The sequence below is a fragment of the Phaethon aethereus genome (assembly GCF_964289735.1).
Source record: "Phaethon aethereus genome assembly, chromosome: 20".
Taxonomy (NCBI): Eukaryota; Metazoa; Chordata; class Aves; order Phaethontiformes; family Phaethontidae; genus Phaethon; species Phaethon aethereus.
The window spans coordinates 647275-671184 of NC_138596.1; the positions used below are offsets into that span (position 1 = coordinate 647275).

Sequence of the window (23910 nt, forward strand, 5' to 3'; positions counted from 1 at the left end):
GAGCACAAACGACCCGTCAAATACACAGCGAGGGCCTGACACGGGGTACCGCTCCCCTGCCTGCCATGCGGCTCAGCTCAGCACTCCTCTCAGAAGACACCGATGGCATCAAAACAGGGCAGCTCTCTCGCCTGGCTTGCGCCGAGTCTGCCATGCACCCTTCCCGTCCACCAAGGCACAGAACAGCCAGCATGCCTGCAGCACACAAAACTTCCAGGAACATCGAGATCACTGAAGAAAATGCTAGACAGCTGAGCCAAACATCCACACAAGGTGGTGCTCAGACAGGCCAAACCCTTGTTTTACTACAGAGCACCGAGGATGTGCACTAAACTGGTAGAGCAAGAGCTGCACTGGTTTCCAATGGGGGCCCAGACAGCAGCAGTTCAGACACCCCAGTCCCTGCAGGAGATCTTTTTGTACCCCACAGACTGTGAATGTCCACCCAGACCTCTTCTCAGGGAAGGTCTTTCTGACACCAGGGAAGAGGGTTTCCATCAGACACCTCGTTTCCACTCAGAGTTAAGGTCCCTTTTTGGGGAGGGCTTTTCCCCTTCCGCTTTTTCCCCACTCCTCACTCCGAGACCTGCCTGAAGCGCAGCACAAGAGGGGGATGCCCCACTCGGGGCTGGCTCTGCATTCACTGCTCCCGGAGTTCAGGGTTAGAGGCCCGTGAGATCAACGATGGCTTTAATAAAGATGGCATCATCACGCACGTAGGAGTTCTTTGCTTCCATCACGGAGACGGGGCAGAACAGCGGGCAGCCGCTGGCAATGTTCATTTCCGTGATGGGTCGCTGGAAGGAGGAGGATGTCACGTCAGGTCGGAAGGCATCGATGATGTGCTCCCGGTTGTTCTGATCCAGAAGCATCAGGGTCACCTGTGGAGAAATGTGAAAATGTATGAGCACAGCTGAATAAAAAGCACATGGAAACCCAGACCAGCCACCTGCTTGCTCAAAGCCTGTGAAACATGCAAGTACAAATGCTACATCATGTGCCTGAGAAATGCCTGTAAGTAGAGTCAGCAGAGAATGTCATCTCGGCGACATTCTGCAGAAATCTTCCCACATCCTGCCCTGTCACTGGAAAATTCCGTGTGGCAGCACAGGGCTGTCAGACTGACTCTGAAAACCTGCAACTGGCCGGCATGGCGTTCGCTCCCAAACCAATACCCCATGCAGGTATTTCATTAAATCAGAGTTGCTGTCGCTCTGCGAAAGAAGGTGGCGTTTCTCTCTGCATCAGTGTTTCGCCCGCTCAGCCTCAAAGTGTTTCACAAACCTGCCACGTCTAGGAACTGCAATCAGAGCTTCTGCCACCGAGTGAGCGTCAGCTGCACCCTGAGTATCAAGGCCACAACTTTCCCTTGCCCCGAATTCATGCAGAGGCTCCGTTCGCTTTCCAAACATGCTGCTGCAGCCTCTGCTGTTTCGTTCCCCTGCCCTGTAGCACACTCGGTGCCTTCAGCACAACTGGGGAATCACCAGGGCAGCCAACATATCAAAGTCCTTCCTTCTTCTGCTTGCTAAGTAGGCCAGAGCAACAGCATCTAGAAGTTCAAGTGTGTGCAAAACTAGAGAGGCACATTGCTCGGCATAGCGGCCTTGTCCCAAACCTACCTTCTGGTTGAAGGGCCAGCGCAGAAGCGCGTCGTTGGGTCCTTTCATCACCACAAAGAACAGGGACAGATGGGTCCCACGCCCAGTGCCATCCCCATTCAGGTAAACACGCAGACACATCTTGTAGCCGTACTTGCTTGTGTAGAAAGCTATCAAAGAGTTGCAAAACAGACACAGTGAGTGTCAAACCCAGCAGCAAAGCCTGGCACCAACAGGTTCCTTTGAACTCTGAGGACTCAAGTTTGAATCCTGGAGGAAGCCAGGTCTGAGTCTTAAGATACCTGCACCATGGAGATGGTCTGGAAAGCCACCAGGTACAAACAACAGTCAGATGCCATCTTAGACTGGCCAGGAGACAGGCCAAGGTCAGACAGTCACAAGCCCCTGGCCTAGCCGAGACGCAGAGCATGGCATGGGCACAGCTGGGTACGGGCTCTGGGTTTTCAGGCTCTCTCCTTCTCCAGCAATTCTGGGAATGCCCACGTTGTGAAACCAGACCCGTGCAAGGCCACAGAAATACATCTTGGAAGAGGACCTGCTACAAACCACCCTCTCACAGCGGCACAGAGTTACGTGCCTCACGTCTGGGGAGGCTCAGCAGCCTCAGGGCACAGGGCAGGAGATCAGAGACAGTGTTTTACTGTGGGGCTCTGTGCGCTTTTATGAACAGGCAGACTAGCAATAGCAGCGATACTGTGCACTTCACGGGGCGAGGAGGAAGAGATCAGGGCTTTGTCACCACTTCCTCCTGGCACTCCCCAGCTCGTTTTCTCTAGGCCTTCCTCTCCACCTGCTTCACCTAAAGGCTTTCAGGGAAGATGCCACTCTCTGCTAGTCCAAGCAGCACATCCTCATTGCCCACGTGGGGCTTCTCAGCACTCCTGTAACCCTGTGAATGTAAAACCAGGCAGGGAGCTGGAGGAAGGCCCCAGTGCGGTTGGAGTACCCAGGAAAAGGCACCAGGCAGCCAGAGTGCTAAACACCTCGCGCACCACGCTGCCAGCTCGAAGCAGGGCATCCTGCTTCCCACCAGCTCGAGCAAAGGCAAAGCGCCTCGGAGGCAACGCAAGAGCCCAGCAAGCCACCCCTTGGCATCTGGCGGCCAGCAGCGGGTGGCTTTCCAGCAGGACCTTCGCTCTCGACTGTGCCAGTTCATGCCCCTGACAAACCTTTCTTGTGAGGATTTGCCTTTTTGAACTCTGATTTTGCCCTTTGCAAAGTTGTGTGGCAATCAATGTGCCCTCACAACACGAGAGAATGGTAACTCTACTTCCTTCTCCTTGTTTTAACACTGATTTCATTTGATATTACATCACCTTTACGTTTAAATAAAAACCAATTGTACTCATTTCCCTTTTTCATCCCATTTGCAACCTAGACCTCTCTCCTCCTAGCTGTCTCCTTGCCAGACTGAACAGCACTAGTCTGTTTGCTTCACTTTCTAAGAGGAAAAAAAACCCCACACCTTCACAAGAAACCTGTGTTTCTCAGCCTAATTTTCTCAGCTAAAGCAGCACCAGGAATGAGGATCTTTCATCTGAGCAACACAATTGACTACTGCAGGAAACAAGGCCTCATACTTTGCACTTGCAAGATTTAAAAAAAAAAAAAAAAAAAAAAAAAAGTCTTGCCTTTTCCAGAAACAGCCCCGGCCCCGGTGTTAGGCAGAGGCAACCCTCACCTTCCAACCTCTCCAGCCACACGCACGATTTTCATGAGCAGACTGCAGAGACCAACCAGCAACATAAAACACAGTCTGGTGGCCCACAAAGTAGTTTTTCCTTTGATGAAAGTTTATGAAAGCCCTGAGCCCTGTCACCACTGCCAGGCGTGGGATGGAAACCAGCCAGCATGCAGCACGGAGGAGGCGGCACCAGTAACCATGAGCTACAGTTCTGGGAGAAGCTGTGCGTTCAGAGCATGGCCAAACAACTGTCTGAACAGACGAAGCCTCTGGCATTCGGAGAGGTTTCACTCCTTCCCCTCCCGCGGGCTCTCTCTGATACTTACACCCGTCCACCAGCTGACTTGATTCTCAAACTTAGAAAAAGAAATCCCACCCCCCTTGCAAGGACCCCAGTGGCATCTGCCGATGGAGAGGCCTGAGGAGCCCCTGAGCTGGGGCACAGGACAAGAGTCAGCTCCGTCCAGCATCTCCCTCCAAACCACAGCCTCTGGAGATGTTCAGGTCAAGCAGCTCTTGAGCACAGTGCAGGAGATGGACAGGATGCAAGATTTAAGGTCCTCTCTCTAAGCCAAAAAAAATAGACTTGAAGCCGTTTTGTTCGCTTTGGGCAAAGGAAGGAAGCACTGCCCTTCCCGGAGGGGACAGAGAGCAGGGGTTTTCCAGAGCTGCTGCTGACATTTAAAAGGAAATGCTAATTTCATGCGCACAGTTTAGTTCCCCTCAAGAAGGGGAATCCTTTTTTCTTTCAGTTTTTCAAGAGAAAAAGGACTCTGAACAGCCTTCATCCAGAACACAGGTGTAAAAATAGTTTTAAAAATTAACTTGTTTTTATTTTATGGCCCAGGCACAGCACCAGGAAGCAGGTATAAGGTATGTGCTCTAGGTTTGCATGCAGCTCTGAGCATTTTGAAAAAGCTCTCCAGCACACTTAGATCTAAGCAATTCCTGCTCAGGCAAACACAAATTCCCCTCTCCAACCATTTTGTTGCAAGGTGAGCTCCCCACCAAGCAACAAAATTACGTGAAGAGATGGTTTCATCTTACAGCTGCAAGCCTGGGAAGTGCTTTCATAAGCAAACAAGCCAGATCATAACCTACTGCTCACTATCCGAGATTTTCTAAGAACAGAATGAACAGCGCTGGGCTGGGGCAGCTCTGCAAGGAGAGCCTCTCCCTCTAACAGATATTCAAGCACTAGATATGGTTTGGCCTTTATTTAGACATTGTTTCTTGCAACGTCATGCTTTGGGCACTAAAATATATTTCTGGGGCTCTAATATATATCTCCTCCGATCCTTAACTATTTTGTCACTGGCTTTATGGTGCCTGAGTATTTCAATTCTAAGTAAAGGGTTATGTAGGGTTACCTTGGAGCTAAGAGGGTTGCATTCTCCATTATGAGAAATTAAAAAGGTCTTCTGTAATCAAAAAAGCACGCCTTTCAGTCGAGCAGTTTCATTTAGCCCAATGCTAAAAAAAGTAATATTCCAGGCTCCTCAGGGGAAAGGGGACAAAACAGAAGTAAATCTGGATGGGCAGCACCTCCCCTGCTAAGGACACCGCTACAAATCCCACACCCAGCTGAGATGCAAAAGGCTTTTGCAATTTTGCAAATTTGTGGGCAATAACCTGGAGAGAAGATCGCAGGAGAGCGGCCTGTTATCGCCTCCTGACGCTTCCTGGCAAATTCTGTTATCTTCCAGATGAAAACACCATCGTAGGTGGAAGCTTCCATGTTCCGGATCTTTTCCTCCATCTCAGCCATGGCCAGATCTTTGAGCCCAATGCTCCTTTCCAGCTGCCGGACCTGCTCAGTGGGATACACGGTGCAGCCTGGTTAGAAACATGTACTGCTGTGAGACCTAAGAAAGCCAGCAGACATCAGCATACCCTTCAGGATAACTCTTTAGTGAGAGATGTCCTCCAGAACTGACAGGGGCCACAGGAGGGAGAAATTTAGCATCGTAAGCCAATTCACTGAAGCTTCCTTTTGAACCTGTCATTATATACTGATACAATTCAGTGCTTGAGCTGGAAACTTTCCCAGAGTGAATGTAAAAATCCCCCCAACGAGCAGCTCTGTTACATTAGCAGCACAAGAAGTGAGGATGGGGGGAAAAAAAAAACCCACCCAAAACCTCAGCATTGTGACAAAACTAGACTGAGAAAGAGAACCACCGACACCCAGACAACAAGGTCTCCACAGGGTTAATCACTGCTAGCTAACGTAGGGTTACGCCAGCTCCCTTGCCAAGAGAGCACAGGTACGCTGCAAACTGCACAACTCCCAGCTGCCAAGACACACTGGCAGCGCTCAGCAGGGACTGTGCTGGAGCAGACTGGTGGGGGCAGCTTCTTCATACCTCCAGACCATGCTTGGCACAACAGCGTAGCGCAGCATCAGTGATTACACTCCTTTTGAAAGATCTGGAAGATGAGCAGCCCCATGGATTCAGAGAGGTCCACTGAAATGCTGGGTGCTCTGTCTCTTGTTGGAAAACTTCACCTAGCAACATCTCTGTGTCTGCATAACTTGATTACTAACAGAGATCTGAATGCTTTATGCAAGTCAGTTTAGTTCCCATCTTTTCCAGGAAGATTTTGACGGATGGGCACGGGCAGAAAGGATACTGTAGTTCTGCCTTCAAATTTGTGGCGTTTCAGGGCTAGGCGGTGAAGCTTTGCTAGCTAATAACATGGAAAAGAAACTAAAAAAAGTCTCCACTCACAGTGCTGGGAAGCACAAGCCAGTGGTTACATACCTTGTTACTCAGCGTTTCGATTTTCTCCTGGTCTAGTCGATGTTGCCGACTGTAGGCTTCGGCTGTTAGGGACACTCTTTCCACCTCCCGATTGAGCACACAGACAATGTTCTCAAAGGTCACTGTTTTCCTCTCAAGGGCTTCACATCTTCCCAAGAGCTCCAGGGACCTGGACAGCTCCGACTCCGAGCACAGAGAGTTTGCTGCCAATAGCGGGGAGTTGTTTTGTGATGAGGAAAGAGCAGGAAGGGGCTTTAGGTCTCCAGATCCAGCCTTGAGGCTGAGCACAAAACTCAGCAGCATGTAGAGATGCTCTGCCAAGCACTTGCTTTCGTGTTCTGGCAGCTTTTCATTCTCCACCTACATGAAGAAAAATACATCTCCCATTCAGCAAGCTCAATCTACACTGTCACCATCCACAGAACAAATTCCTCCTTTTGAGGTCACAACATTAGCTCTAAGTTATAAAGGAGAAAAACCAAAGAAAGATAGTTAAAAAACCTGTTTTGGAGGTGTGTTCATTTGTTTTGTTTTAGAAATGCTGAAAATCACATACAATGATGGATGCTTAACGCTTCCCCAGCTGTACACACTGCTCTACTCTGTCTTCCTCCATTACTTCCCAAAAGGGCTCCCTCCGTCAGATGTACTTAACAGCATCAAACAACAAAGCCTCACATAATCCCCCTGAGGAGGGATTTAGATCAGCTTCACTAGTAGAAGCTGGGAAAACTATGTCACATGGAGAAATATGGCCTGGTCCCAGTTCTGTGCTTACGGCTAAAAGCAGCTTAACCACCAGAGACTCAAAGCACTCAGGGTGTTCCTCAAGAAGGAAGAGGTTTCCTTCCATGTTAAGTTCATTCTCTGGATACCTGAACTCTGGACAGCAGATGATGTTAAGCTCCATTTGCAAAGGGTTTGAAACACCACTTTGTTCAAATACTTGAACACAAACATCTGTAACGGTTTGGGCGACAGCAGTTTGCAGGTTAAGTCTAACACTGGAACTGAAAACAAGTCCCAAGATAAACATCAACAGACAAGCCCTTACCACTGCAGCACACCCGACAACCTCAAATCTGCAAGGCACTTTAGATCTGCCGCAAGTCTTCACATGGTCCCGAAACTAGAAAGGGAAGAAGGCAATGTTAGATCTTATGTGTCCCCAGTAGCTCCCTTGCCATCTCACTGACGTCTAGGAAACTGAAGAAGATCTCAAGAACATCCAAGCCACCACTAATCACTAGCTGCCCAAGTGCGTGGTTAAACCTGGACACTGCCTACCCTTAGGTATGACCTTCACGGTAATATAAATATAGCACTGACACCTGGAAGTTTTATTTCTCTTGACAGCTAGGAGGTCTCACTTCTCACCTGCATATGCAAGAAAGAAAAAGCAACCAGCACAGGCACATGTTATGGATGCTGAGCAACAAGTTTCACTGAGGGCAGAGGAAGGGGAGGCATGAGGAACAACCCTATGCAACAGATAGCCATTTCATTTTGTGCGCTTCATGCGACTCTGGTCGGGACATGCCACAGCTTGGTATTTTTACTTTCAGCTAAGCATTATAAACCTGAGAACAAAAAGCTTCCCAGTGGTCCTGCCTGAGTATTTATAGCAATCACTGCAGGTCCACCTCTGCAAGGGAAGATGCTCTGCTGGGTCCAATCCCCTTGCTGGGGTGCCGAAGGATGCTGTACCTCAGCCACCTCTTGTCTAACAGCTGCTGTGAAGAACAGAGGCCAACAGTGGATATTTCTACAGAGAAGTGCCACTAAACCCCCAGCCACCAAGATGACTCGCTTGGGTTCCCACACAGTGCATGATAAATGCTAACAAGCACTGGCACATCATCATCTTGTTTTTGATGTACCTCTGATCATCAGATATCAGTGGTCTGTTCAGAACAACCACCATATTCCACATTTAACACCTACATCTGCTACAACAGATGTCGATTAAAATTGTTTTTAAACCACTTTTTAAAAAAGTTTCTAGATCCATCTGGCTTGCTTAATGAGTCAGGTTACTCCGAGTTACAATGGCTGCAGCTAATCAACAAAAGTTTGGAGAGAGATAAAAGAGGGAGTTAATATTTAAACAAAGGGTAGATCACCTATGGGAATCCTACAAGTCTAGTCTCTGCTGGGCTCCACCTTCAGCCTGCAGATGGGCAGATCTATATCCCAAGACCCCAGCACCAAGTCCTTCATTATGCTGCCCATTTAGAATTCTTTGCTCGCCCTTTTGATGCTTCTGTCCGCCCTCCCCTTTTGCAACAGCGCTACTAAAAATATTTGGCCGTAGCAGGCAGGACATTTTCAGATGAATGTGATTCTTTAAGATGTTTCCCAAAACTTTGATTCTCAGACTTTTGAGCCTCGCCCCAGAAGCCAGTAGCATGGAGACCCTATAGAGATGGATTCCATTGCATGATTAATTAGAAATAAATTAATTTAGCTAGAGATGGAGTCCCTTTCCATAATTGCAGCAATGGCTGATATAGTTGCTTTACATAGGACATAAGTCCCCTTTAAACCCACGAGCGTGCTTTTCCCATGGAAGCTCCGCACCCAAACATGGCAAACGCACCGATCAAAGGGAGGTGGCGTCGGCAGCCCTAATGCAAAACTACAAGTGCCAATGAGTCACATTCACCTGCACCCTACCAGTATTTTGACCCTTATGGAAAGGTCACATCTGTACTAACGGCTGCCACCTAATTGTCTTCCCCAATCCACTTTCTAATGGTCTCAGTTTTCCTCCCCACTTCAAGAATGCCGGTGTCAGCCCATCAGGACCCCAAACGCCACCGCCGCACATGGTTCATCAACAGTTGGATGGATACCTTCTCCCTTGGAATCTTCTTCCCACAGCCTTCGCAAGTCAGTGGAAATTCAGGGCAGACTTCATCATGAGCCTGTAAAAGAATTGACAGGAGAACATTTAGTCCTCTAAATAAAAGCTCCAATGAGGTTATAGGATGAGTACAATTCAACAGGGGTAGTTTTATATTTTATTACGGGAGAGCGCTGTATTCTACCAACCCATACGCAAATCTCAGTCATGCTGATAATTCTGCATGCTGACCTACTTGTGTGATCTCCAGGCTACCAGAATTTTGGGTGCCTATGTAGCCTCAGCCTCAATTTAAAAGCTGCTATAATTTAAAAAAATAATCAAATTACTGCTTTGATGGAAAAGATAAGCAACAGGAAGCTCCATTTATGGCTCTGCCAAGAAAATACACGTTCAGGCAGGTTCAGTGAAGTAAGCCACTATTTCAGCAAGATAATTTGTATAATTTTTCCACTGTAATGGTTATCAGTCAGCTTAAGTATAGCCTACTCATCACACACTGGGCTGAGCTGTCTGATAGAATCTTCACATTCAAATCAGAAAATTATTTTTCAAACAGAAAGAAAAATATTTTAAAACAGTTGCATTTAATAGCCCCTGCACACAAGCACCCACGCCTGCAGCAAGAACACAGGCAGTTTGTTTGGCAGCCAGAGGAACTGAACAAATGATGAGGGCAATGCGATAATCTGTCCTCAGCAGATACTAAGGCCAGCAATACCAGCTAAATTGGGAATGCTAGAATGTGCCTTTGCTTTCTGTGTCATTTCCACACTGCTTAAACCTTCTCTTTACACACCAACCAGGTGAAACAAGGCATTGTAAATGCCATGAAAATGCAGTTCAAAATTCAGATTAAAAGATCAGTGCACTGAAGTATCCTACCATGGTAGTAATAGGAAAAAAAAACAAACACAGAAGCTTTTATAAAGCAGTTATCGGAAACCAGATGCTTTAAAAACTTGGTCCCATTTATTCTTTATTAGAAGAAGTTACCATGGGGGGGGAACATGCACAAACATAAATCCTGTCACCCCATCAGAAACTGGAAAGTGAAACCCATTAGTGGCTCATTCTTCGTTACTCTCTCCTTTTTATACTTTAAATGAGTAATCAGACTCAAAGCCTCACGGCACCATCCCTGGAAAAGTGACCAGCCAGCCTGTGCGGTTCAGCTGGGCAGTGCTGCCTGCACGGACACCGTTGCCTGCACGGACACCGCTGCCTGCACGGACACCGCTGCCTGCACGGACACCGCTGCCTGCACGGACACCGCTGCCTGCACGGACACCGCTGCCTGCAGAGGCAGCAGTGGAGGCAGAGCGCCTTCCTTCATCCCCCTCGCTCAGAGGGACTAAACCCTTTCTTCTACCCACCTACTGCTCTCATATTCTAGAAACATCAGATAGCATCTTCCCCACGACCCACAAAACGCTGGCATAAGAACAGACAGTCTGGCTGGAGGAAGGAAACTTCACTGCAGAGACAACTATTTAAAAAGGGAGTATTTAAAACTTACTCTCCTGTGCCAGTGTGCTAGGTGTGAAGCTACCACCCCCTCTACACTCCCCACCTCCCAGCATTTATCTTCCATCCCAACCCCATGCTCTACCACGATATAACACCCAATGCGCAGGCAGCCCTGCAAAGTGTGCCCAGTTCGCAGCCTGAGAAGCGAAACCAGCCCCGCACAGCTAAGCTGAAAGTGCAACTGGTCCATATGTATATTAAGACACCCAGAAGCATTAGCTTTAACCAGCACACATCCAAACCTCTAAAACATTTTTGTATAAACAGTTTCAGGCTCTTCTGGAATCCCCTGCTCCTTCCCCCTCCGCACGGGTGTCTAAACAGAGATGGATGGTATCACCACTGAAAGAAATCCACCCCACCCAGGAGCCGACGAGCAGGGGTTGGCATTCAGGTGTGATCTGCCACACTCCGTTCCCCCAGGAATGGGGCAATCCTCCTGTTTACACCTTTCCCAAATCCACATCCATGAGCTTCTGCAGGAGGGATGAGCATCTCTGACATTCAGGCATTTGCCGTGAACATTTCAGGCAGCTTTGGAAAGCCATCACTGTGAATGGGGCTAGGTGAGAGCACTCTCCCAGAGTGAACCTGTTGTGGAAGTCAAGCCAGGTGGGGGTCAGAGAGAGGGGACAGCAACAGAAGAATTAAAGTGGAGCTGGAGGACAACGGTCAGACTTAAACCTTCAGGGCTCCCCTCTGGTTATCTTGGCATGGACTTCTCACCCACCAGCTGGGATCCGAGGCACAAACCAGTCTGCAGCATTCAATAGCAGGGGTGGGAAAACCAAACTGGGCAGAGTTAACAGTCTGCACAGCAACATCGTGCTCTTCCCACTCAGAACCTAACTTGCCAATTGATCCACACATCAATTTCGTTCCCTAAAAATAAACGGTGAGACAACCCAGCAGCAGCCTGCACATCACACACCGCCACCAGAACAGGCGATTCTCTGGGAGCCCGCCTGGGAGACTAGAAAATCAGACGCTATCGCCGCCTTCGGACGGAGCAAGGCAGCCTGTGAGCACTACCTCAGGGCACAAGTGCTCGTGCGTTACCACCGTGGCTGCTCAGTCCTGCAGCACCTGCCCGTGCTCCTCTCCAGGGCAGCGCCAATGGGCTGCAATGACAGCGGCGAACGCTGGTGAACGGAGCTGCCTGTGCGCAAGCCCTAACCCTCCCACCTCAGTATCAGGAAAGCAGAAAAGTGATTTGCAGTATTTGCAGTGGAGGTGTCTCTCAGGGCACTCCTGCTCAGAGTGGGGCTCCTTCCCATTCCGCGGGATCATCCCGCTACACCCCTAGCACTCAACCAGCAGGAACAGGCAGTTCCCTTCACGGCAGCTCTGCGACAGCTGGGGCAGCACATTTCAGTGCAGCCGCGCAGAAAAGCGCAGGCTCACATGGGGAAAAAGCGGGTTTTAATAACAGCAGCTGATCCCTGGAGGACACAGTGATCGTTTCCTAAGGAATGCCAGGATGAGCTGCTCTGCTGGACCTGTGTAAGTAAGACAAAAGGGAAACCGCAGTTTAATCCGATCGCTGCTTTGCCTCCAAAGGCTTCGCTAAACTTGAACTATGGAAGAGGCTGCTGCTGAAAATTATCCTCCCCATATCACGGTGGCAGAGCAGGAAGTGCACCTGCTCCCCAGCTGCCCTGCTCACAACCTGCCATATCAACGCAAGCCCGTTTTTATGGAGGTCTTGCGTTGGGAAATCCATCTGCATGACACAATGCTCTCCCTCCAGCTAAGGGACAAGGCAGGCAGCCGAGAAAAGCAGCCTTGGAAACAGCTGCTGCGAGATGCCTCTGCCAGAACCCTGCGGGAAAGTTACCGCAAAGGGCAGGGTTGGCAGAGAGATGAGGCGCAACAGAACAGGCTTGGTGCGAGCTGCACGCGCAGCTCTGCTGCAAACAGTCTCCTGCAGGTTGACCTTTGAAAGTTAGTCCATTAGTCCCCTCCAACCATGGCAACAGTGACCATAAGCATAAAGAAAGCTGAAGGGCTTGGCAACAGGAAAAGAGCACCAAAAGGAAGGAAAATTAACAGGACGGCAGAGGAAAGGCAGCTAAAGTGGCACAGGGTTCACCGGAGCACTGTCAGGGCTTTGGCACTCTCCAGCCCCAACGCTGCCGTGTCCCGCACACGGCTCCTTTGGCATCTTAGCCTGGCTAGAAGAAAAAGGGTGGGCCCACAGAATTGTAGAAAAAACACTGAAAATGGGTCTCCAGTGTAAAAGAGGAAGGCTTTTTGCCTAGGTTTCGAGGGAATCCCTTGTGCCAAGAAGCATGAGTTGCTTCGTGCACCTCTGCCAGGTCTCCAGGGGCTCCAGAGCCTCCAAGAGGGGAATGTGTCACAAAACACAGGCACTTTAGGATGTCCTGCTCCTCAGAAGCCAGCCACCATGCCCTTCTGTGCTGCGTCTCCTCCTTGTCAGGGGAGTTCTAAGGCTGGTTTTAAGCCAGGCCTGCTCGAAGCTTTCCCCACACAGGTGGGCTGGGCTACCACACACATGGTCCTTGTGCTATTGTGTGGAGCCCAGCAATGCAGGGCTGGAAAACAGGAACCCAGTCTGTAATTCACAGTGCCAACCAGGAACGGGAACTTTCTGAGACCATCACATCAGCTGGTGCCAGACACAAACTGCTGCCTTTGCTGGGACACACTGGTGACAGAGATCCAAGGAAGTTCACTTGGCATCACAAATAATTAAACCTCAAAGAAAGTGTCAAAAACAAAGATTAAGTTCCCATCAGTAACTGCTTGTGGCTTTAACGGGCAAGCGTACGGCAGCAATGGCATGGGAAACCAACACTGCCTTTATTCTGCTGTCCAACACCATCTGAGTTGAGGACAAAAATTAGCAGAAGAGATGTCAGGGCTTCCCAGGGGCCCTGCTCATGCCTGTTTTCAGAACCAGCAGAACAACTTTTGCTTTCAGCTTTCTCTGGTTTTGTTCATCAGCTTTTAGGGATGATTAGACAGACATTTGATTTGGGGTTTATTCATAGAGGCAATGTTTCCTGCATTGAGTAAGGATGTAGAAACAGTAGCAGGTTTTGAAGAAGGCTGAAGGCACAAGAAACATTTGAAAGCAGCAACGGGTGTTCTAACATCTGCTAACAGACTCTTGCCTTTCCCTGTTTGCTTTGAACTACGTGAGCTGTGGGACACTCCAGGATGCTTTCTCCAAATCCCTCCATTATCCCAGAGGAATGATTTTCCTAGACAGACTCTAGTCTGAAATGGAGCAGGGCTCAACCCCAGAGCATTTTAGATAAGCCCAAGCCTAAACCTGACCTAGCCCCACAGCCAGCTGAAGCCCATGCACCACTGTCCCTCACATCAGATGGGGCCAGCTGCATTGCAAAACAAAAAGACTGAATCTACTTGACAAGGAAATTAAAAATTATGGCATCAGACCCCCATAAACAGTTGTTTGACATGTAAGGGAGGTTCAAAGCAATTGGGAATGTCTGATCAGAGATAACTCCACAGGTCTTCTAGGCTACAATTAACAGCCAGAGTCATGTGAAAAATGCCCAAGATGTGCTGTTCACATCAAATGAGGTCACTGCTCGAGAACAACCCACCACTGGGGAGTGGACTCCAATGATGCCATCACACTAACGATGCCAGACACTGATCTGAATTCACCTCTGATAGTTATTTGTGACACCCAATTGCTGTGGTTAGCTGCAGGAGATGCTGCAGTGCTGTTGGCTGTGCTTTAAGCACACTGAAAGCACTGCCCATGCCCACCAGGTCCATCTGGAGAGATGCCCCTCTCTTCCAGAAGTACTTTCACCACCATCACGAAAAGCTTCACCTTCATCACTCGGATCAAAAGGGACAGCCTCAGGCTGAAGCCTCTCAGGGTCTGCCTGACCTTCACATTAGAAAGGGTGGTGCTGATGCCTGTCAAGCTCTGAAAGCTGCAGATGGTGGGCAGGGCAGGACTGACTCCTTTGCCTCACAGGCAGCACGGAGGTGCAGGCTGTGAACAGAAGGGCTGTTAGAGCACGAGGCTGAGAAAAACACTGGCGCCCTGGAAAGGGGAGATGAGACAAATATTACAACTGGGAACAGGCATCTTTCACGTGCTGGAGAAGTCGAGCCTGGGGTGAGTGGCTCGATTTCAAATCCGACTCCTCTAGGCTGTCCAAAGAGTTGGAATTGCCCAAGGAGGTGTGTGTGATTGTGGCTTTGGCTCCTGCCAGACACCTGGAGCCCTAGGAACACCTCCCTGGGCATAAAGTGCTGACCCACAACTCCCAAAGTTGTGTTCATGCTGAGGGGTTTCATCACCACTTAGAAGGGACACACAGTGCTTGCCTCAGCTTCAAAGCTTGCAACTTAGAGCTTTTCATTTCCCTACGGGCAGATACCAAAACTGTTAATTAGATGGGCCACCACAAGGAGGCTGAGCTGTTTTCAGACGCTAAGAGCAGACCCTTTACAGCTGGGGCTTTCCAACCCCCTCCCACACGCGTTCTCCGGCACTCCCCGTGGCTTACCTCCCAGCACGGGCTTGGATGGGAAACTGCCTCGTGTCTGGGCAGCCAGCTACATAAACTCTATCTCAGGGACTGTAAGGGTTTTGTTTGGGGACCTCAGCTCCAGGTCTGGAAAGTAAAGGTGTATCAGATCCCTTTTTCCAAAACAGGAGGTGCTTTTGGTCACCTGTGCAAGTCAGGGATCCTCCCACAAGAAAGGGATCTGGTCCTGGGGCAAACTGCTGATCAGACTGGAGCTGTCTGCAAACTGCACTTCAACACCATATCCTAATTTGGAGCCAAAACCTTCAGAAAAAGACAATAAATACTGTACCTGATTTTAAAAGGAAAGCTGGTCACCCTGCTACAGCATCACCAAGTGTGCTTGTCACAGCACTTAAAATGCTGTATTCCCATGCCAACACCACCACTATAAAACACTCAGAAGCACACTTTGGAGGCAACAGGAGCCAAGTGAAGTAGCTTCAAAGATCAGCAGCCCTGTTCTAAACAATGTGTAAAAGCCTGAAGCTGAAGTTTTCACCTAAGCTGAAAATCACCATCTAAAACAATCAGGGCATGGTAGTAATGGTGAAGCATCACCAAGCAGGAGACCCCTTGAGATCCGCTCAGGCCCCCCAGGAGCATTTTTGAAGAGGTGGCAGTTTTCTCTACACTAGGTGTATCAGGGCTTCTCCAGCATCTTCCAGTAGGAACACTGGGCAAGAACTGTTCACCTTGTCCTCTGGGCCCCAGGAAGCCACATAGCCCAGAAGGGGATGCAGACATACTCTCCAATACCATGGGCTTTGGAATACTGTCACTTAAGAGTTTTGCACCTTCCACAGCCTTCCAGGCTTCAGTTAAAGTGAACTCTTCAAAATCAAGGTGACAACAAACTACAAGGAAAACACATCCCCTCCAGTTTGGATTAGGACAGGTTATCACCACAAATGACAGTCACCCATCGTCATTAGCTGAGCTCATCTGTTTTCCCAGAGACCCTCCACTCACAACTTAGTTTAAATAATGCTGTCAGGATTCAGTTTAAAACAGTTCTTCTTCCAAAGCTTGGCCAATTTATTTCCTTATGTCTCAATTTTATATCTCCTGAGATAAATGGGGCATAGTTAAAACTTCTGTCTGGGTAACAATTGGAAATGCCAAGTCTGACCATGTGAACACCCCTCTGCAGCCCCCTCTCCCCATCCCAATCCTGGTGGGGTGCAAAGAAAGTGAGCTGGCAGTATGAAAAGCATAAATAAAAGGTATATGAGAACTGAAGACATGTTGATCAAACAGAAGAAAGACATAAGCAATTGGAGATACTGCAAGGCAAGAAAAGAAACGCTCCAGAAACCACAGACTACCTGGATATCACAGAGCATGTTTTCTTGGTCTTTCCTTTTGCTCTAACAGGTTTTAGTTTCTGCAACCCTCCCCAGACTTTCCACCTGAACCTAAAGGCTCCTGCCCACAGCCTGCTGTTCTGTACGTACATTCAAGTAGACTCATCAGGAAACCTATACATGAAAAAACGTTACTGATTAAAAGGAAAAACCCTGCAGCCCCACCACAAACTGCTTTATCCAAATGCCACTAAATATTTACACTATTTACAAATTCAGAAAAATGCATGTATAAACTCAGACATGTTCTAAGCACTTAAACAATTTCAGGTGCTTCATATAGCTTTAAGCAGAAGTGCAAGTCATGAAGCAGATTGCACTCTTTCAGTTTTGTATGTCCCTTTAAGACCTCAACTTCGGTTTGCCTGAACAGAAAGCAAAACTGAAATCAATGTTATTCTTTTTTTTTTTTTTTTTTGGTGCTAGAGCCTTTCAGCTGTAGAACATTTTTTTCCTTGTTCATGCCCTGGTAACATTAGCAAACCAGAAGTGACGGTGTCTCTTGATTTGTAAGTGGATAGCAGCTGAGTAAGTCTCTCTCAATACGAACACACAATTTTTAAATTAGCAAACAATGAATTCACTCTTAGGGACTTTCCATGTCCTGTCGGAAATAGCACAGCGAGGGACTTTCCACAGTGGGAGTGCTGAGCTACTGCAGGACGTTACACACATTACTGGCTACAGATGCAACCGTACTGCACAAGGCAAACTCTACTCAGTGGCACTAAACTAACAAGCCTACCTGTAAGGCAGGATTTAACATTAGTCCACGGTACCAAGAGACTCTGGACTAACACGTTTGACGCCTCCTTTCATCAGCCCTTCTCAGCCACACATACCACCTCCTAAGCTCCGACCGCATGAGGACAGCCAGGCCTGATTAAATGCCACAGCTCTTTGGCAGGCAGCTGCGAGGACGGATAACACAAGCCAGACCTTGCCTCCTCCCACCAGTTCCCAGGAAAGAATCAGCTTTTCCCAAGAGGACACAAAACAACTTACCCCCATTAGACTGAATGCCACCTGTGGTAGGCAGGAGGGGCAAGCTCAACCCCGAGGCAAACCAACAAGCACTGCTCAAAATCCCCACTCCCCTTCCATTGCCCAAGACTGCCCCAAGACTAACAAAAACTGTGACAGTTGAGATCAGCGCTGCAGACCTGCAGCCCAAGCACTCTGAAGCTGCACCTCTACAAAACATACTCTGTTTTAGCAAAGCACCTAATGGGACCTTTTGAAGATTAGGTGGAGATTAAAAAAAAAGAGGCACAGCCTTACCATTTCAAATGCTCTTAAGCGGTTGTGCTGATCCCAGAGCACCACGCACACATGCAGTCTTGCAAGAAGGCAAGACTTATCCCAGGACACCTCGTTGCCCTTTTGAACTTCTAGTGCAAGTTCTGTCTGGACTCAAGCCGGCATTCAAATAGTTTTAAGACCACACAGGGAGGACCTTTGGCAGCTGATGGTTTTTGCCAAGTTCTGCAGGAACTCTTTAAGACTTTTTTTAAACCCAGAAGAAAAGTTCGGTAAAGCTCGTCAGTCACAGTACCAATCAACAGTATTGGAAGCTGCTGACAAATATAATTTAGTTTAGTCTAATGGAGATGAGCTCACTTACTACAATCACCATTTTGAACACTGCAGTGGCCATCGGACTTACAGTCACTGGTCACCAGCACAAATTAAAGCATGGGTCTAACAATTTGCAGAGCACCAACAGCACAGCTTGAACCTGGAACCTCGGCAAAACACACTCAACCCTGAAATGCAACTCCCAAACTCTCAGCGCTGCATCAGTGTTAGGCTCTTAACTTGACATTTATTCAGCCACACATCCACACCATGAGCCACTTACAGATCTATGAATGAGGGTTTCACAGGAGAACCATTTAGCACTCTACATCCCCTCATCTTTTGGGCTGAACTTCTAGCATAAAGGGGAAGGTTCTAGCCAGCAGGACAAGGAAGCAGAAGCACAGCAGCACCTCTCTTAACAGGCTAAGCAAGCGAGGCAGAAAACTCAGGCATGATCCACAGCTGTTGTTTCTTCCTGACACCTTGCAGTGGCATTGCAAAGAGAATCCAAATGTTAGCCTGGACAGACTGAGGTTAAACCTCTTCCTGACACACATCTCAGTCACTATCACTACCAAAGCTCCATGAACCACAGGACTACAATCTTTACCTAGGGCAAGTGTTAGAGGAAAATAAAATTTATTCCTCTTATCTCAAACCCACCACACGGTAGTTCTTCCATTCCAAGAGGGACGACAAAACCATCCCTGAGGAGCACCAAAGCTTGTGGGTCTGCAGCAGGTCTAAAACCTACATTCATGTAATGCAGATAACTTCACAACAATTTCATTGTACAGCACAGTTTCTTGACAGTTCACTTGTCCTTTATAGCAGAAAGGAGTTGGAAACAGGGCGGGTGGTTCCCACCATGGAAGGGACATGCTTGGTGCCCGCAATCACATTTCAGTTCAGCCTGTGCCCGCAGCAGGGCACACAAACCTAGCTCAGCCAAGAAATCTCTCCAGCTTACAGTGAAGTCCAGGGAGGTGAAAGCTCCCACCACCACTGCCAGTGTCACCAGACAACAAAACTACCTGAGCCTTCCCCAAACACAGAGGAAAGAAAAAGGACGCAGCCATCGAAAGCCTTGCTTTGATCTTTACCTCATATTCTTTAATAGTCCCCTTCCAAGTGCAGCCACTGTTAATACAGACAGCAGGCAGACTTTCCACCTCCCGACGAGCTGCGTTGTCCGGGAAAGCCTAAAATGGAAAAAAAAAGCAAACCACAAAAATCGCTGAAGGGTTCCAGTTTTAGTACAGTCTCTTAATTCTTTATTAAGACTTTATTAAGGCTCCTCCCATGCCAGTTGCCACATTACATCCTCAGAGGTGTGCTAATGGCAAACGAATCATTATTACAGTGTTTAAGTAGGCCACTGCTATGTTAACGTGACCTGGATTTTAGAAGCTGGGGAGCCCACCACGTTAATCATAACTCTCACTACTGAAGAAAATGTTTCCTAGGAATAAGGGATTCTTAGAACCTGTGTTTTAAACAAAAACCACAAGTGGTATTAATGACATCAGTGATCTGCTTTATTTTTTAAAATGCATTTTTACTTACCGAGCTTGTTTCCAAAATAGAAATTCCTTCTTCGTATATTCCTTCCTGAATACAGCTGGCACACTTTTGAGGTCCAGCACTAGCAGACAGAAAAAAAATTGTCAAACACAACAAAGAGAGACCGACTTATGATTTAACTATAAAATAATTTCTGGTAACTTATAAAATCAAAGCATTTTCTTATTTTTAAAGCAACACATTGAGCCTTTGCTCATGTGTATTTTTGATGCCCATTTCTGATTCTGAATTTTTTTTCTTCTTCTGATTAACCGCTCTATCCAACCTCCCTCACTTAGAGGCAAGTGTGAAACAGAACACGAGGAATTTTTTCTAGAAGCCAGTGTGTGCTCAAATTTCTCACGTTTTGGCATGACAATTGTACAATGACTTTTAGGAGCAAGTTGTTTCAGTAGCTGTGATGAAAACTGAAGGAGATGGGTGATCCACCTGTATTGCCACCTGAACAGCAAAAACAATCCAGGACATTCTGGAAAAGGGAACTTTGAAGCAACCCCCAGAACAATAAAAGCAAGTCAGAGATTACACATCCCCTTAAAGAAGGCCTCATGCTGAACCTCAATGATTAAACACAGCTCCCTTGCTGAGAAGGCCCTGAAAATTAGACTTCTATCCCCTTTTTTGGTTGAAAATACCTTTTCAAGCATTTTGTCTTCAGACTGAAGACACAAAAGTTACCTTATAATTTTCTTCAGACAATAGGAACAGTAGCGATGTCCGCACTGAGCTTGAAACGGCCTCCTCAATATATTCTTGCAATCGGAGCAGAGGTATTTGACCTCCAGTTTAGTTCCCAGGATCTCCTTTGCAAATCCAGGCTGGTTTAGATCCAAAGAGCCAGGTGGAGTAGAGTTTGCTGCTGCCATGTGAACGAAAAATTCTGGCTGTATGTCCAGAGCCTGAAAATAAAAATATTGTCCCCGTTATAACTGGAAAGTGGTAATTTTTCACATATACTGTATTACTCGCAGCGTATTACACTGGCACCCAAAACCCAGCAACACAGGTAAACACACTGATGTAAACCACAAGCCTGCCTCCACCTAGTTAAAAAACAGAAAGAAACTTTACAGTTATTTTTAGAATTAAATCCAGAACAAAGAGACAGGATGGACAGACCTCACTAAAATCCCCATCCAAGTTTATTGAAATGCAGCCTATTCAGGGAAATCAAGGCTTCTGGCCCAAAACAAGCTAAAAAACTGTCATAAAGCTGATCAGGAATATAAATAAATTGCCTCAGTCCACCAAAAACCTGTAGGCACTGAGTAAGGTAACCACAGCCTACCACTGTTTGTTTTCACATCTGTCAATTGTCAAAAAGGGCCGTAATTCTGCCCAGAGCCAGCTGCTCCCGGGGAGATGCCGTGCACACAGCGGAGCCCAGATTTACTGGCAGTGCCCAGGCAGGCATATGGGGCTCTCCGGCAGGATGGAAACGAAGATGTGAGAGGCACAAGCAAATCAGAAAGGAGGAAAGGAATAAAACGTATTTGTTTTGATCACTTATGAAGATCTAAAGACGCATCTCCCACCTTCGTGCCCTGCGACTACATCCCACGTCCACCTAAAATGCATAAGGCAGCACGTCCAGGCACTTCACGTCAGCGCAGTCAAGGAAGCAGCAAGGCTCGCGAGGCTCCCCACACCTTTTAAGTTTCGGGTAACATCCGAGTTTTGCCTGTACCAGGGGTTGTTAAATCTGATAAAGCGATCCCAGAGCAGGGAGAACGAGGGAGGCATTAACGAAGATCCTTTCCACGACGAAGTGCCCACGGGAGCACGCTGCAGCCCCGGCTGTGCCGGCAGGCTCCAGTGCACAACTGGGCCGGGCACCGTTATTCCCATGCTGCGTGTGTTTAAGCAGGTCTTTAATGCAAATTCACTTTTTCAGTTGCATCGAGGCTGCCCGGTCCTCGGCGAGTTGTTTTTATGGTCCCGGATCCGGGCACCTCCCGGGATGCCCGGGCACCACCTGCCCCAGCCGCCCGCTCAGGACAAAGCCGGCTCTCTACGGAGGCCCCCGCCAGCGGAGACCCCACCGCCGCCGGCCCCGGCTACAGCCGCCGCCCTTACCGGGAGGAAGGCCTCCCCGCCTGCGAAGCGCCGTCAGAGCACTCCCTGCACTACCGTGACCCAGGGAGAGGCCGGAGCTGCCCGCGCTCCGCAGGGAGCCGAGCCCACCGCCCCATTGACAAAAGGCTGCTCCCCGCCCGGTGCGCACCGGCCTGCCCGCCGCCAGCAGCGGCCGCGACCGGGCCGGGCCCAAGAGCGGAGCGAGGCCCGGGGCGCCGCCGCACGGGGCAGGGCCGGCCGGCCGGCCCGCCCGCGTCCTCCACCGGCACGGCGTGGCCCGTGGCCCGCGGTCCCCCGTCCCCCGTCCCCCGTCCCTCATCCCTCGTCCCGGCACGGCGGGGAAAGGCAGCGCCGCACTCACCGGCCGCCGCCGTCCGCGCCCCGCACCGGAAGCACCCCGAGGCCCCGCCCACCGGACACGTGTAGTACGCCCCGCCCCGCCGGACTTGCTCGCGGCCGGACGGCCCGGGGCTGGGCCAGCGGCCTCCGGTGTCAGCGCCACACGGCGTGCCCCGCTACCTCTGCCTCAAACAGGCCCTCGACACCCCCACACTGCCCCAGCCCCGGTTATGCCTCCGTCACCCCCAGTGTCACCTCTCCTTCAGCCACCCCCTCAGGCCCCCCCCAGCGTCAGCTCCCCTCAGCACCACCCAGTCACCCCCCCAGCATCAACTCGCCCATGTCACCCCCGTCCTCACTTGTCCCCAGCATCACGCCCCCCCGTCCCCCCTGCCTCAGGCCACCCACGCTGGGCACGGGCCCAGCCCCCCCGGGACCCCTTCATCCACACCCTGCAGAGGGACAGCGGCTCTCGGCCCGGGGGTGCCCTGACTCCCCACCCCGGGGTCACACCCTGCGGGAATGGCCACCCTCGTGCCGCAACCCCCACACCCCCACCAGAGCTGGGCTGGGCCATGCAAGAAGCCCCCAGCCCCGCGGGAACGCCCGGGATGAGCCACAGCCCCCAGAGGTGGCACCGGGCACTCACTCACCTGCGCGCAGAGCGCCATGGCCATCCTGCGTCTCGTGGCACCCACTCAGAGGAAAAGCGGATGCCAGAGGCGCCGGGAAGGATGGGTGGCGGCAGGCGGGTTTTGGTTTAATAATAATAAAAAAAAAAAAATGACGTGGGGGGAAATGCAGCCGCTTGCCACACAGCAGTGAGGTCAGCGCGAGGTGCTTTTGCAGGGGAACTCGCTCAGCAAAAGGTCACAGCAACAGGTTTTTTTCCTTGGGGTCCCCAGCCCGCATGTCCCCTGGCCTCAGCGCACATGCCAGAGGCTGCCGGAGCCCTCCCTGCGCTCCTGATGAGGCGGCACAGGGGCTTGGGGGCTTTACTGCCTCCCGCGCCAGCAGGGCAGGGCTGGTCTCGTTCTTATCGTGTGGGGAATTCACCCGGTGCCGGGGAAATCCTCCCTGGTCAGAACCAGGCGCGACTGGTTTGGTGCTACCCACGACAGAGTGGCCAAGGCCTCTCTCCCAGTAATTCGGGCAGTGAGGACAGCACAGGAGTGGAGCGGGTCAGAACAGGGAGGCAAGTCAGGGCAGCTCACCATGGCCTGACGCTGCAGCGCAGGCTGAGCTGGCTACAGGCAAGCACAGGGACGCACTGAGCCCTTCACACGGGGCCACATGCTGCTCAGGTGCTCGTGGAGGTGCAGTGCTCCCTGCAGGGCTGCCACCAGAGATTGTGGGGACTCCTGTGGGAGTTGGGGTGCTGGGGACGAGGGACAAGGTCCATCCCCATGCATGTGGCGGCACCGGGAAGGACACGATACAGCTCTCCAGGACGGACACGGCTGTGCATCCGCGCTGCCAGCACTCAACTCCCTCTGCTGCAACATCCCTTTTTCCCAGCACAGCTGCACTTGTCTGGGAAAGCAACTAAGAAAACCTCTACATTGCTAAAGTTCTTGGCTGGCTGATGTAATTCAGGGAAGAAAAAGCCCTTCTCTGTTTCCTGAACGAACCGTGACCCCTGCAGCAGTGCCGAGCAGGACATGCTGTTCCCAAAGAGGCAGGAAACTGTCAGCAACATCTACCTGAAGTGCCAGCCGCAGGATGGAACCACCCAGGGCTGCTCCGAATAAACCTGCTGTTGCAACACCCTGGCTGCCACCACACGGCCAGAGGAGCGAGTCCCATAACGCAGAGTGACACACCTCATCAACATTCCACTTCCACATCCCAAAACTGCCCTCTCCCAAGTTTCCTTGGGCAGCCGGAGCTGAGCGCATCGCAGTGACAGAAGCCACAGACTGGCTGCGTGGAGGCGACGCCCCCACGCTCTCATG

General features: G+C 49.9%; 1 protein-coding gene across 1 annotated transcript; it reads right to left on the reverse strand.

The window, feature by feature from the left end:
* Window positions 1-662: 662 nt before the first annotated feature.
* Window positions 663-23910, reverse strand: TRAF2 (TNF receptor associated factor 2; the record flags this gene model as incomplete). Its single annotated transcript, XM_082009173.1, has 11 exons — window positions 23777-23910; window positions 22609-22709; window positions 20219-20439; window positions 19523-19601; window positions 19060-19158; window positions 8927-8998; window positions 7126-7200; window positions 6072-6431; window positions 4939-5116; window positions 1623-1771; window positions 663-881 (listed from the first exon to the last, which is right to left on the reverse strand). The coding sequence occupies exons 2-11, from the start codon at window positions 22630-22632 to the stop codon at window positions 663-665; spliced, it is 1476 nt and encodes a 491-aa protein (XP_081865299.1). The 5' UTR covers window positions 22633-22709; window positions 23777-23910.